This window comes from Mus caroli, chromosome 7 (assembly GCF_900094665.2).
Source record: "Mus caroli chromosome 7, CAROLI_EIJ_v1.1, whole genome shotgun sequence".
Lineage (NCBI taxonomy): Eukaryota > Metazoa > Chordata > Mammalia > Rodentia > Muridae > Mus > Mus caroli.
The window spans coordinates 107637634-107652143 of record NC_034576.1 but is presented as its reverse complement, the minus strand read 5'-3'; the positions used below and the strand labels follow the sequence as shown (position 1 = coordinate 107652143).

General features: G+C 39.0%; 1 protein-coding gene across 1 annotated transcript; it reads left to right on the top strand.

Annotated features, from left to right (window-relative positions):
* Nucleotides 1-273: 273 nt before the first annotated feature.
* Nucleotides 274-1279, top strand: LOC110297203 (olfactory receptor 52K1-like). The gene has a single exon (XM_021165946.1). The coding sequence runs from the start codon at nucleotides 303-305 to the stop codon at nucleotides 1254-1256; it is 954 nt and encodes a 317-aa protein (XP_021021605.1). The 5' UTR covers nucleotides 274-302; the 3' UTR covers nucleotides 1257-1279.
* The last annotated feature ends 13231 nt before the right edge of the window (nucleotides 1280-14510 follow it).

The window sequence follows — 14510 nt, the reverse complement described above, 5'->3', positions numbered from 1 at the left end:
TAAATTAGCCCAGAACACACATGTTGTGAATCTAAGCTTTGGATCTTGTTTCTGAACTTCTCACCAATGTATTTCCCACTGTCTTACCCTTCTGATCTGAAAATGTTCAGAAATATTGAATAAATTGAAAATTATTTTTGAGCTTTTCTTTAGAACTAACTGTAATGCAAAAGTGATGTGGTGTTGGTGTTGATATCAGTGAAACCATACAACCTGACTTTCTAATAATCTGCACTCATTGGATCTTACATCTCTGCCTTTTCTTTACAGCGGCTCTTTGCTCTTTGTGTGGGAGAGCAACTATGATTTTTTCTAATAATTCTCATCTCCTTCCACATACTTTCTTCTTGACTGGCATCCCAGGACTGACTGCTGCCCATGTTTGGATATCCCTTCCCTTCTGCTTCATGTTTGTCCTCTCACTAACTGGGAATGCAGTCCTGCTTTCTCTCATCTGGATAGAACACAGGCTCCACCAGCCCATGTTTTTGTTTCTTGCAATGCTCTCTTTTGTTGATCTGGTTCTCTCCCTTTCCACTCTGCCCAAGATGCTGGCTATTTTCTGGTTTGGTGCCACAGCCATCAGCTCCTATGCCTGTCTGTCCCAAATGTTCCTCATCCATGCATTCTCTGCCATGGAGTCAGGGGTACTGGTGGCCATGGCCTTGGACCGATTTGTGGCTATCTGTAACCCATTGCATTATGCAACCATCCTTACCCCTGAAGTTGTTGCCAAGATTGGAGGCCTGGTGGCACTGCGAGGTGTGGGTTTAACTATCTTTTTTCCAAGCCTGGCCTGTCGACTGTCTTATTGTGGTTCGCACACAATTGCTTACACTTACTGTGAACACATGTCCGTGGTGAAGCTGGCTTGTGGGGCCATAACTGTGGACAGTCTCTATGCTTTTGCTGTGGCGATCTTTCTTGGTGTGGGGGATATGGTCTTTATTGCCTACTCTTATGGACAGATTGTGAAGGCAGTGATGCGTTTTCCTTCTCCAGAGGCACGTGGCAAAGCAGGAAGTACATGCACAGCCCATGTCTGTGTCATCCTCTTCTTCTATGGACCCGGCTTTCTTTCTGTGGTCATGCAGCGCTTTGGGCCATCCACAGCTTCTGCTGCCAAGGTCCTACTTGCCAATCTCTACTTGCTTTTCCCCCCTGCTTTGGACCCCATTGTATATGGGGTTAAGACCAAACAGATCAGAGAGTGTCTGTTCACAATTATAGGTTCCAAGAAGATTGAACCCACTTGACTGTCATTTTTGTCAGCTGGACTTCAGGGGTCATGATGGCCTTTCTCCATAGATTAGAAGCTCTACTGGCCAGGTCATTTGCCTGGTGGAGACAGAAAGCATCCTGGGATATTATAATATGGAAAATCTCTTCTGGGTTCTCTGATGTTTTCATATTGGAATACAAGACTAAGAAAGGTGTAGGAGCTCAGGTATTCACTAAACAAGTATCTCTCGAATCTTTTTCTTCTAAAGGTTGATGATATAGATACATCAGATAGTTAAGAAATAGAATAGTAGCTGGGCATGGAGATACAGGAGGGAAGCTGAGGCAGAAGAATCATGAGTTTGAGGTCAGCCTGGGCTACACAAAGAATTGAAATCTGACCAGGGATACATAGCAAGACCATGTCACACACACAAAAGGATTTGTACATACCTGGCATTTAGTGAGAGCTGTAGACTAGATGCTTATTCTGGACATTTGAGAAAATGAGGCAGCTCTCACCATGTAGCATGCACACTCAGCCTACACATGGGAGCCAAAAGATCCTCTCTGCTGGAGAAATTCAGGCTTTAGAGTAGTATCAAATTATAGCACTATCTTGAGTTTGTGTTAAGAAAACCAGTGGTTCTCAATCTGTGGGTAGCAATCCCTGAGGGTCAAATATCCCTTTTACAAGGACAGGGTATGTATGTCTCACCTTTAGGAAGGTTGAGAACCAGTGTTCTATGCTCTTCATGCCCCACTTGATTCCAGAATTGCAGATGAAGCATGGTTCCATTATTTTATATACTCTTTCAGTTTAATTTGGGGATAGACAAATCTTCCTCTAATACTATATATTTTTAACCCTTCAGAATAATAATAACAGTTCTTTATTTTCTCATTTTTTGAGTCTGAAAAGTAGAGACTAAGCATGAAACTTTACTTTCCACAGTAATTTTTCTTGACTCTCATCCTATTTACTTATTTTCTCTCTTCATTTCTAATCCTCTCACTCATTTCCTCGAAAACTCCTCCCATTGCCACTTACTTTGATGTATTTGCTGTATGTTTAATAACATTACATGTTCTTAAATTACAATACATAGTATTTCCCTTGTGTTATGTATTTGGAAGTGTCCCTTTTGGGGTTCCTCAAATGTTTGTGCTCCCTCCAATCAGAGTTAGCAAACATGCTTGTTCTCAATCTCACTGTTGTTTGTTTGTTTGTTTTGATTTTTCCACACCTTTATCTATTTGGAGAATTTCCCAACCAAATCAAGTTACTTGTTTTCCACTGCCAGAAATCTTGGTTTATTTCTCCTATCTTTTATTATTATTTACTAATGTATATGTATTTTTTAAATGGATGAGTTATTTCTGCATCCATAGCAGACATTGATCACATCCTTATCATGGTTCCTGGTATTTGATTAGGAAGTAATGAATTTTTGCTTAATAAACAAATAGATCTTTCTTTAAGGAACTGATTTAGCAATAGCATATTTTCCATCAGCCATATAAGTATAATATGTGTTTTAGAATAAATGAATGAATAAACAAATTTTTTATAACAACAGTGAGTCTTCAGTGTATTTTGTTGAAACAAAATAAACCATTATTCTTACCACACCACAAATACTAGTGTCTTTCCTATTGCATTTTGTCTTCTGATATTCTCCATTTCCTTTTTCTTTCCCTGACATTATTTTCTTTCATATTATTTTGCGTATTTCTCAGAATTTCAGCATGTTACTAAGATGAAGATCTTGGGGACAGATAGAATAATTTCAAGAATTTGCATATAGAATCTGTAGGTGAGTGAAGGGTTATCTCCAAGGGACTTAGAAGTCTCTGAGGGCTTTGAATAAATTCCTTTTGAAAAAAATCCTTTAAATATGTTGGATTAACAAAAAGTATTGTTAGTAAAGGCAGATCCTAGGTGCTAAGTTCTTACACCATGCTTCTTGAGAATTGTTGAGGTTTGGTCTATTGCTAAGTACTATAATGCTAAATCCTATATCCAACAGTCTAGGCCTACCAGTGTCTGGTTTATTTTGTTTCACCAAAATACACTGAAGACTCACTGTTGTTATAAAAAATTTGTTTATTCATTCATTTATTCTAAAACACATATTATACTTATATGGCTGATGGAAAACAGCAAGTGTCTTATATGGCTGATGGAAAACAGCAAGTATCTGTTTATGTTTACAAGCTTTTGTTGTGCAAACTCTGTTCATTGATTTAAAACTATTGGTTAAATAAAATAGGCAACGTTTATTTAATGATTATTTAAGGGATTAGAGGTGGGCTTGGAGTGACCTAGTTGGAGCAGGAGAGACTAGGGGGAGAAGCTAGGGGAAGAAGGAGGAAGAGTGAGAGAGAAGCCTCCCTTCAAGCATCTATGAGGGAAGAAGAGCCATGAGCACATGGCTAGGAGAAACAGCAAGTGTCTGGGGTACACCACTGGGGAGGTAGCCAGGCCTGAAGTTAGAAGAGTAGAATAGCGGTGACCCAAACCCCAGTAATTGACTGTTCCCAATTTTATATAGAATTGTACAGAATTTAGCATTACAAAACATAGCAATAGACCAAGTCTCAACAATTCTTATCATAACTTCAAGTCCCCAAAAAAGAAATTAAAGATAATAAGAAGTATTAGAAGATGGAAAGATCTCCTATGCTCATGGCTAGGTAGCACTAATAGTGAAAATGACTATTTTTTTTAAGCTACATTTTTTTTTAAACTAGGTATTTTATTTGTTTACATTTCAAATGTTATCTCCTAAGAAGGGGGGAAGTATCCATACTTTGATCTTCCTTCTACTTGAGTTTCATGTGTTTTGCGAATTGTATCTTGGGTATTCTAAGTTTCTGGGCTAATATCCACTTATCAGTGAGTGCATATCATGTGGGTTCTTTTGTGATTGGGTTCCTCACTCAGGATGATACCCTCCAGATCCATCCATTTGCTTAGGAATTTCACAAATTCATTATTTTTAATAGCTGAGTAGTACTCCATTGTGTAAATGTATCACATTTTCTGTATGCCCCAGTACAGGGGAACACCAGGGCCAAGAAGTAGGAGTGGATTGGTAGGGAAGCAGGGTCGGGGGAGGGTATAGGGGGTTTTCAGGGTAGCATTTGAAATGTAAATGAAGAAAATACCTAATAAAAACTGGAAAAAGAAAAAAATTGCTATGTAAAGTTAAAAAGAAAAATGTTATCTCCTTTCCCTGTTTTCCCTCTGCAAAACCCCTACCCCATCCCTCATTATCCTGCTTCTATGAGGGTGCTCCCCCATCCACCCACTCCTGCCTCACCACCGTAGTATTCCTCTACACTTGGGCATCAATCCTTCACAGGAACAAGGGCCTCCCCTCCCACTGATGCCAGATAAGGCCCCCGTCAGCTCCTTCAGTCCTTCCCCTAACTCCTCCATTGGGGTCCTTGTGCTCAGTCTGATGGTTGGTAGTGAGCCTCAGCATCTGGATTAGTCAAGATCTGGCAGAGCCTCTCAGGAGACAGCTGTTTCAGGCTCCTTTCAGCAAGTACTTCTTGCCATCAGCAATAGTTTCTGGGTTTGGTGCCTGCATGTGGGATGGATCCCCAGGTGGGGCAGTCTTTGCTCTGCTCTTTGTCCCTGTATTTCCTTTAGACAGGAGCAATTCTGGGTTAAAATTTTGGAGATCGGTGGATGGCCCCATCCCTCAACTGGGGGGCCATGCCTAACCTGTGGATATGGTCTTGACAGGTTCTCCCTCCCCTTTGTGGGGTATCTCAGCTATTGTTATGCCAATGGGGTTCTTGGAGTGTCTTGCTTTCCTGGCATCTGGGACTTTCTGGTGACTGCCCCAGTTCCACATACCCAACTGATACACACTTCTGTTCAATTTCCTGACATCTCCCTCATCTCCTCCCATACCCGATTCTGCCCTGTTTTCCCCTCCCCATCTTCTCTTCTCCCCAAGTGCCTCCCACCTTCTACTTCCCTTGATTATATTGTTCCACCTTCTAAGTAGGACTGAAGCATCCACTCTTTGTTCTTCCTTCCTCTTGAGCTTCAAGTGGCCCATGAGTTGTATCATGGGTATTCCATGCTTTTTGCCTAATATCCACTTATCAGTGAGTACATACCATGTGTGTTCTTTTGTGACTGAGTTACCCCACTCAGGATGATATTTTCAAGTTCCATCCATTTTGCCTGCAAATTTCATGAAGTCATTGTAATAGCTGAGTAGTACTCCATTGTGTAAATATACCACATTTTCTGTATGCATTCCTCTGTTGAGGGATATGTGGGTTGTTTCCAGCCAGTATATATATATATATATATATATATATATATATATATATATATATATATATATATATATATGTATATGTGATATTGGCCATCTATCAGATGTAGGGTTGGTAAAGATCTTTCCCCAATTTGTTGGTTGCTGTTTTGTTTTACTGACAGTGTCCTTTGCCTTATAGAAGCTTTGCAATTTTATGAGGTCCCATTTGTCAATTCTTGATCTTAGAGCATAAGCCATTGGTATTCTCTTCAAGAACTTTCCCTCTGTGCCCATATGTTTGAGAATTTTCCACACTTTCTCTTCTATTAGATTCAGTGTATCTGGTTTTATATGAAGGTCCTTGATTCACTTGGACTCGAGGTTTGTAAGGTTTGTCAAGGAAGAAATAATTTCTTTATTTCTTCCTTGACCAAGTTGTCATTGAGTAGGGAGTTTTACAGCTTCCATGTGTATGTGGGCATTTGTTATTTTTGTTGCTATTGAGGACCAGCCTTTATCTGTAGTGATCTGATAGGATGCATGGGATTATTTCAAACTTCGTGTATTTGTTGTGGCCTGTTTCTTGACAGATTATATGGTCAATTTTGAAGAAGGTACCATGAGGTGCTGAGAAGGAGGTATATTCTTTTGTTTTAGGATGATATGTTCTATAGATATCTGTTAAGTCCATTTGGTCTGTAACTTCTTCAGTTTCACTGTCTCTGTTTAGTTTTTGTTACCATGATCTGTCATTTGATGAGAGTGGGGTGTTGAAGTCTCCCACTGTTATTTTGTGAGGTGCAATGTGTGCTTTGAGCTTTAGTAAAGTTTCTTCTACAAATGTGGGTAGTCTTGCATTTGGAGCATATATATTCACAATTAAGAGTTCATCTTGGTAGATTTTTCCTTTGGTGATTATGAAGTGTCCTTCCTTATGTTTTTTTGATAACTTTTGGTTGAAATTCGATTTTATTCGATATTAGAATAGCTACTCCAGCCTGTTTCTTGGGAACATTTGCTGGGAAAACGTTTTCTAGCCCTTTTCTCTGAGGTAATAATATCTGTCTTTGTCACTGAAGTACATATCCTGTATGCAGCAAAATGCTGGGTCCTGTTTATGTATCTTGTCTGTTAGTCCCTTTTATTGGGGAATTGAGTTCATTGATGTTAAGAGATATTAAGGAATAGTGACTCCTGTTATTTTTGTTGTAAGAGATGGAATTATGTTTGTGTGTCTATCTTCTTTTGGCTTTGTTGAAAGGATATTACTTTCTTGATTTTTACTAGGGTGTGGCTTTCCTCCTTGTAATTCCTTAAGGGATATTTACATTTTCCTTTTTAAGGGCTTCTACCTGTTTACCTGTTCTTTTTTATTTCTTCAAGGGAGTTATTTATGTCCTTCTTAAAGTCCTCTATCATTATTGTGAGATGTGATTTTAAATCAGAATCTTGCTTTTGTGGTGAGTTGGTGTATCCAGGGCTCACTGTGGTGGAAGAATTGGGTTCTGATGATGCCAAGTAGCCTTTTTTTCTGTTGCTTATGTTCTTGCCCTGTCTCTTGCCATCTGGTTGTCTCTGATGTTAACTTGTCTTGCTGTCTCTGACTGTGGCTTGTTCCTCCTTTAAGCCTGTGTGTCAGCACTTCTTGGAGACTTAGAAGGGGGCATAAAATAGTCATAGGAGGCAGTTGGAGGGAGGGAACTGGGTAAGTGAGGAGATATCAAGGGAAATGGGGATATGTAAGGATCATTTGTGTGGAGTGACAAGAGAGAAGGTCAGAGGGCCAGGAGAATGAATGAAAATCTGCCACTGATCAAGATGTGGTGGTGGCAGACATCTCCAAGGACAAGCCAGAGACCTGGGATGAGGGAGGCTCCCAGGAATCAATGCGGGTGACCTTAGGTGAGACTCACCACAATGAGGATATGGAACCTGAAGAGGCCACCTCCTGTAGCCAGGCATTAGTAGAGTGATGAGAACACCAACCTACTCAGAGAACTTTTGACTCAAAAGTTATCTTGTCTATAAGAAATGCAGTGACACAGAGCAAAGACTGAGGTAATGGCCAGTCAATAACTAGCCCAACTTGAGATCCATCCCATGGGCAAGCATCAATCCCTGACACTATTCATGATGCTCTTGTTACTCATGCAGACAAGAACCTTCCATAACTATTCTCTGATAGAATCCACCAAACAGCTGACTGAAATACATGCAGAGACCCACTTCCAAACATTGGATGAAACTCAGGGATTCTTATGGAAGAGATGGGGGAAAGATTGATAGCCTTGAAGGGGTTAGGAACTCCACAGGAAGACCAACAGAGTCAACTAGCCTGAACCCTTATGGACTGTCAGAGACTGAACCATCAACCAAAGCACATACACAGGTTGTACCTAGGTCCCACACACATATGTAGCAATATATAGCTTGGGTCTTCATGTGGTTTCCCCAACAATTGCACGGGGACCATCCCTAAAGCTTTTCTGTGTCTGTGGAATACAATCCCCTAACTGGGCTGCTTTGTCTGTCCTCAGTGGGAGAGGATGATCCTAACCCTGCAGTGATTTGATGCACCAGGGTGGGGGGACCCCAAGGGGGCCCTCCACCCTCTCAGAGGAGAAGGATAGTGGGGCACAGGGGGACAGACTGTGTGAGGGAAAAGTGGCGCAGTGAGGTGGGTGATTATATAAAAGAGTTTGGAAGGAGGAAAAGAAAGGGAGAAATGTTGTAATATTATAATCTCCAAAATATAGACTAGAAAGAAAAAAAAAGTACCAGATTCTCTTTCTTCATGGCCTACATGCATTCAGTTTTGACCAATATTTCTGGTTACTGATTTTTATTAGTGTGTATTTCTTGAGCCCACTTTACTAGGAATTCTTTCCATTATATATTATTAAATATGTTGACTTAAGTCTATAGCATTTATGATCATTATCAACACTTCTGTTATGATGTATTTAATAAATAATAACCCCACAGCTCACAAGGATTGTTGTGTCATACTTAGCATAGTGCATGGGGGTGGTAGTTTAAAGAGATGTTCCTCAGATGCTGTGACACCCCCCAAAAAACCCATCATAAAATTAAGATGTTGTAAGTCATGAATATACTTTATACACCTAACCTGTTGAACACCCAAAGTTAGCAGCATAGTGTACCATAGATATTATATTTTTTACCTTTATAACTACATAGCTACAGGGAAAGCAGAGCTCAATGACACTGTGCAGCATTGGAAGAGAACACTATCATACAACACTAACTTGGAAAACATCAAAATTCAAAATTATATGGCTTGGACTGAATGCCTAATAGTTTTGTGCCACTGGAAAGATGAACATTAGGAAGTTGAAAACTATGTAAAAACTATTTACTTGATGGATTATGTAGCTTCCTACAATGTGTGGGTGAAATAGCTGTTGACTAGAGGAAGGAAAGGATTATGAGCTGAAGCATTGCTGTCATGGAAACTGTTAACACTGGGTATGTGATGAGCAACTGCTTAGTATTTTTTAAAATTTAAATGAAGTGGGCTCTACTTTTATATTTATATGGCACTAATCCAGTGAGGGCTGAATAGAGAAGGAGAATAGCCTGGGATAAGAGAGACTCTTTTTTTCTCCCATAGGAAAGTGGCTCAGTTATGAGCTTCCAGCAGGTAATACTTCTAGTATCTTTAATCAGAGCACCCATTAAAGATATAGTTCTCTCCTTCGAGTCTGCACAGATTTACCTTGGGTATGAACTCTGTAGCCAGTCCCACAGCACACAGAGGAGGCTCAAATTCCAGGCACTCTAACACAGCCATGATTACAGGATTCCAGGATCCCAGGATCTTGGTCACAAAAGGATCTCAGAGTCCCAGAGACAGTTTGTCTCCCAGGATCACACCCAGAACCACAGGATCCTGGAATCACAGAATCACAGAGACAGTTGGACTATGAGGAGTTCTGACAAAACCACGATTAGACAAAGGACAGGTTCTAGTCAGATAGTGCAGGCAGTTAGCACTAGAGATATTCAGATGGTGGGAGGTAAGCATAATAACATAAGCAATGGAAACCAAGGTTACTTGGCATCATCAGAACCCAATTCTCCTACCATAACAAGTCCTGGATACACCATCACACTGGAAAAGCAAGACTTGGCATGAAAATTACTTCTCATGATGATGATAGAAGACTTTAAGAAGGTCACAAATAACCAACTTTAAAAAAAGGTAGAAGCCCTTAAAAGAGGAAGCACAAAAACCCCTTAAAGAATTACAGGAAAACACAATCAAACAGACTAAGGAAATGAACAAAACCATCCAAGATTTAAAATTGGAAATAGAAACAATAAAGATATCACAAAGGGCCACAACACTGGAATTAGCAAATTTAGGAAAGAGATCAGGAGTCATAGATGCAAGCATTACCAACAGAATACAAGAGATAGAGGAGAGAATATCAAGGGCAGAAGATACCATAGAAAACATTGACACAACAGTCAAAGAAAATGCAAAAAGCTCCTAACCCAAACATTCAGGAAATCAAGGACACAATGAGAATATGAAACCTCAGGATAATAGGTATAGAAGAGAGTGAAGACTCTCAACATAAGGGCCAGTAAATATCTTCAACAAAATTACAGAAGAAAATTTCCCTAACCTAAAGAAAGAGATGTCCATAAACATATATGAAACCTACAGAACTTCAAATAGATTGGACCAGAAAAGAAATTCCTCCTGTCACATAGTAATCAAAACACCAAATGCATTAAACAAAGAAAGATTATTAAAAGCAGTAAGGAAAGGTCAAGTAACATATAAAGGCCGACCGATCAGAATTACACCAGACTTCTCAACAGAGACTATGAAAGCTAGAAGATCCTGGACAGATGTCATACAGACCCTAAGAGAACATAAATGCCAGCCCAGACTACGATAACCAACAAAACTCAATTATGATAGACGGAGAAACCAAGATATTCCATGACAAAACCAAATTTACACAATATGTTTCCAAAAATCCAGCCCTACAAAGAACAATAGATGGAAAACACCAACATGAGGAGGGAAACTACACCCTAGAAAAAGCAAGAAAGTAATCTTTCAACAAATCTAAATGATGATAACCACATAAACATAAATCCAACTCCAACAACAAAAATAACAGGAAGTAACTTTTCCTTGATATCCCTTAACATCAATGGACTCAATTCCCTAATAAAAAGACATAGACTAACAGAATGGATATGTAAATAGGACCCAACATTTTGCTGCATACAGAAAATCCACCTCAGTGACAAAGACAGATACTATCTCAGATTAAAAGCCTGGAAAACAATTTTCCAAGAAAATGTTCCCAAGAAACAAGGTAGAATAGCAATTCTAATATTGAATAAAATCGTCTTTCAACCAAAAGTTATCACAAAGGAGAAGGAAAAACACTTCATATTAGTCAAAGGAAAAATCCACCAAGATGAACTCTCAATTCTGAACATCTTTGTTCCAAATGCAAGGTCACCCACATTTGTAAAAGAAACTTTACTAAAGCTCAATGCACACATCACACCCCACACAATAATAGGGAGAGAGTTCAACACCCCACTCTCAGTAACAGGCAGATTATGGAAAAAAAGTAAACAGAGATACAGTGAAAATAAAAGAAGTTATGAACCAAATGGATCTAACAGATATCTATAAACATTTCATGGTAAAACAAAAGAATATACCTTCTTCTTAGCACTTCATGGTACCTTCTCCAAAATTGACCATATAATTGGTCACAAAAGATGCCTCAACAGATACAAGAAGATGAAAATAATCCCATGCATCCTATCAGATCACCACGGACTAAGGCTGGTCTTAATTTCCAACAAAAACAACATAAGACACACATACACATGGACGCTGAACAATAACTTGGTCAAGGAAGAAATTACAGAAAAGTAGTGAAAGACTTTTTAGAATTTATTGAAAATGAAGACACATCATACCAAAACCTATAGTACATAATGAAAGCAGTGGGAAACAGAAAACTAATATCTCTAAGTGCCTTCAAAAAGAAACTGGAGAGAATTTACACTAACAGCTTGACAGCATACCTCAAAGCTCTAGAACAAAAAGAAGCAAATATACCCAAGGGGAGTAGATGGCAGGAAATAATCAAACTCAGCGCTGAAATCAACCAAGTAGAAACAAAAAGAACTATACAAAGGATCAACAAAACCAGGAGCTTGTTCTTTGAGAAAATCAATAAGATAGATAAACTCTTAGCCAGACTAACCAGAGAGAACAGAGACTGTATCCAAATTAATAAAATCAGAAATGAAAAGTGAGACATAACAATGGAAACTGTAGAAACCCAAAGAATCATCAGACTCTACTACAAAAACCTATATTCAACAAAACTGGAAAATATGGATCAAATGGACAACTTTCTAGACAGATACCAGGTACGAAAGTTAAATCAGGATCAGATTAACTATCTAAATAGTCCCATATCCCCTAAAGAAATAGAAACAGTCATTAATAGTCTCCCAACCAAAAAAAGCCAAGGACCAGATGGGTTTATTTCAGAATTCTCTCAGACCTTCAAAGAAGACCTAATACCAATGCTCCTCAAACTATTACACAAAATAGAAACAGAAGGAACGCTATCGAATTCATTTTATTAATCTACACTTGTTTATACCTAAACAACATCAAGACCCAAGAAAGAGAACTTCAGACCAATTTCCCTTATGAATATCTATGCAAAAATACTCAATAAAATTCTTGTAAACCAAATCCAAGAACAAATCAAAATGATCATCCATCATGATCAACTAGGTTTCATGCCAGGGATGCAGGAATGGGTCAATATATGAAAATCCATCAACATAATCCACTATATAAACAAACTAAAAAAAAACCCACAACACCCATGTGATCATTTCATTAGATGCTAAGAAAGCATTTGATAACATCTAACACCCCTTCATGACAAAAGTCTTGGAAAAGCCAAGAATTCAAGGCCCATACGTAAACATAGTAAAAAGCAAGACACCACAAGCAAGCTAGTAGCCAACATCAAACTAAATGGAGAGAAACTTGAAGCAATCCCACTAAATTCAGCATCTATGTAAGTCTGCCCACTCTTTCCCTACCTATTCAATATAGTACTCAAAGTCCTAGCCAGAGCAATTAGACAGCAAAAAGGAGGTCAAAGGGATACAAATTGGAAAGGAAGAACTTAAAATATCACTATTTGCAGACGATATGATAGTATACTGAAGTGACCCCAAAAATTCCACCAGAGAACTCTTACAGCTGATAAACAACTTTAGCAAAGTTGCTGGATATTAAATTAACTCAAACAAATCAGTAGCCTTCCTCTACTCAAAGGATAAACATGCTGAGAAAGAAATTAGGGAAACCACACCCTTCACAATAGTCACAAACAATATAAAATACCTTGGTGTGACTCTAACTAAGGTAGAAAAAGATCTATATGACAAGAACTTCAAGTCTCTGAAGAAAGAAATCAAAGAAAATCTCAGAAAATGGAAATATCTCCCATGCTCATGGATTGGCAGGATTAATATAGTAAAAATGGCTATCTTGTCAAAAGCAACCTACAGATTCAATGCAATCCCCATCAAAATTCCAACTCAATTCTTCACCGAGTTAGAAAGAGCAATTTCCAAATTTATCTGGAATAACAAAAAACCCAGGATGGCGAAAACTCTTCTAAACAATTAAAGAACTTCTGGTGGAATCACCATCCCTGACTTCAAGCTGAACTACACAACAATTATGAAAAAAACTGCCTGGTATTGGTATGGTGACAGGCAGGTAGATCAATGGAATAGAATTAGAGACCCAGAAGTGAACCCATACACCTATGGTCACTTGTTCTTTTACAAAGGAGCTAAAACCATCCACTGGACAAAAGACAGCATTTTCAACAAATGGTGCAGGTCCACCTGGTGTTTAGCATGTAGAAGAATGCAAATCTATCCATTCTTATCTCCTTGTACAAAGCTAAAATCCAAGTGGATCAAGGACCTCCACATAAAACCAGATACACTGAAATTAACAGAAAAAAAATGTGGGGGAAAGCCTCGAGGACATGGGCACAGGGAAAAAGTTCCTGAACAGAACACCAACAGCTTATGCTCTAAGATCAAGAACTGACAAATGGGACCTTATAAAATTGCAAAGCTTCTTTAAGGCAAAGGACACTGTCAATATAACAAAACAGCAACCAACAGATTGGGAAAAGATCTTTACCAACCCTACAGCCGATAGAGGGCTAATATCCAATATATACTAAGAGCGCAAGAAGTTATACTCCAGAGAACTAAATAACCCTATTAAAAAATGGGGTAAAGTGTTAAACAAAGGATTCTCAACTGAGGATTACTAAATGGCTGAGAACCACCTAAAGAAATGTTCAACATCCTTAGTCATCAGGGAAATCCAAATCAAAACAACCTTGAGATTCCAACTCATACCAGTCACAATGGCTAAGATGAAAGGTCAGGTGACAGCAGATACTAGCAAGGATATGAAGAAAGAGGAACACTCCTCCATTGCTGGTGAAATTGTAAACTGGTACAACCACAGTGGAAATCTGTCTGGCATTTACTCAGAAAACTGGACATAGTACTACCTGAGGACCTAGCAATCCCAGTCCTGTGCCGCAGACCCTCTGGGTCCCTGTGTCTGCATAAAACGAGTCTCTCGAGCAGATGGACAAAGAGTCGGATGAAGTGACAAACAGACATACACAAGAGAGGTTGTGCAGAATCTGAAAGTAATGTTCTGATTGAGCCTCAGATTTTTTTATAATACAGAGTAACAGAATAAGGCACATTGAAGTTTTCCAGGTGCAAGAGGAGTGACTTCAAAAGGAACCAGATAAATGTTTACACTAGAGATTATCACCCCCGATCAGCCTTGTGCCAGGCAAGAGTTTCACACTTTAGTGTTAATAGCACCAGGGGGTTATTAACTCTTGACAGGCTTCA

Coding starts and splice junctions, on each gene's coding strand:
- LOC110297203 (XM_021165946.1), top strand. CDS start 303: ATGATTTTTTCTAATAATTCTCATCTCCTTCCACATACTTTCTTCTTG.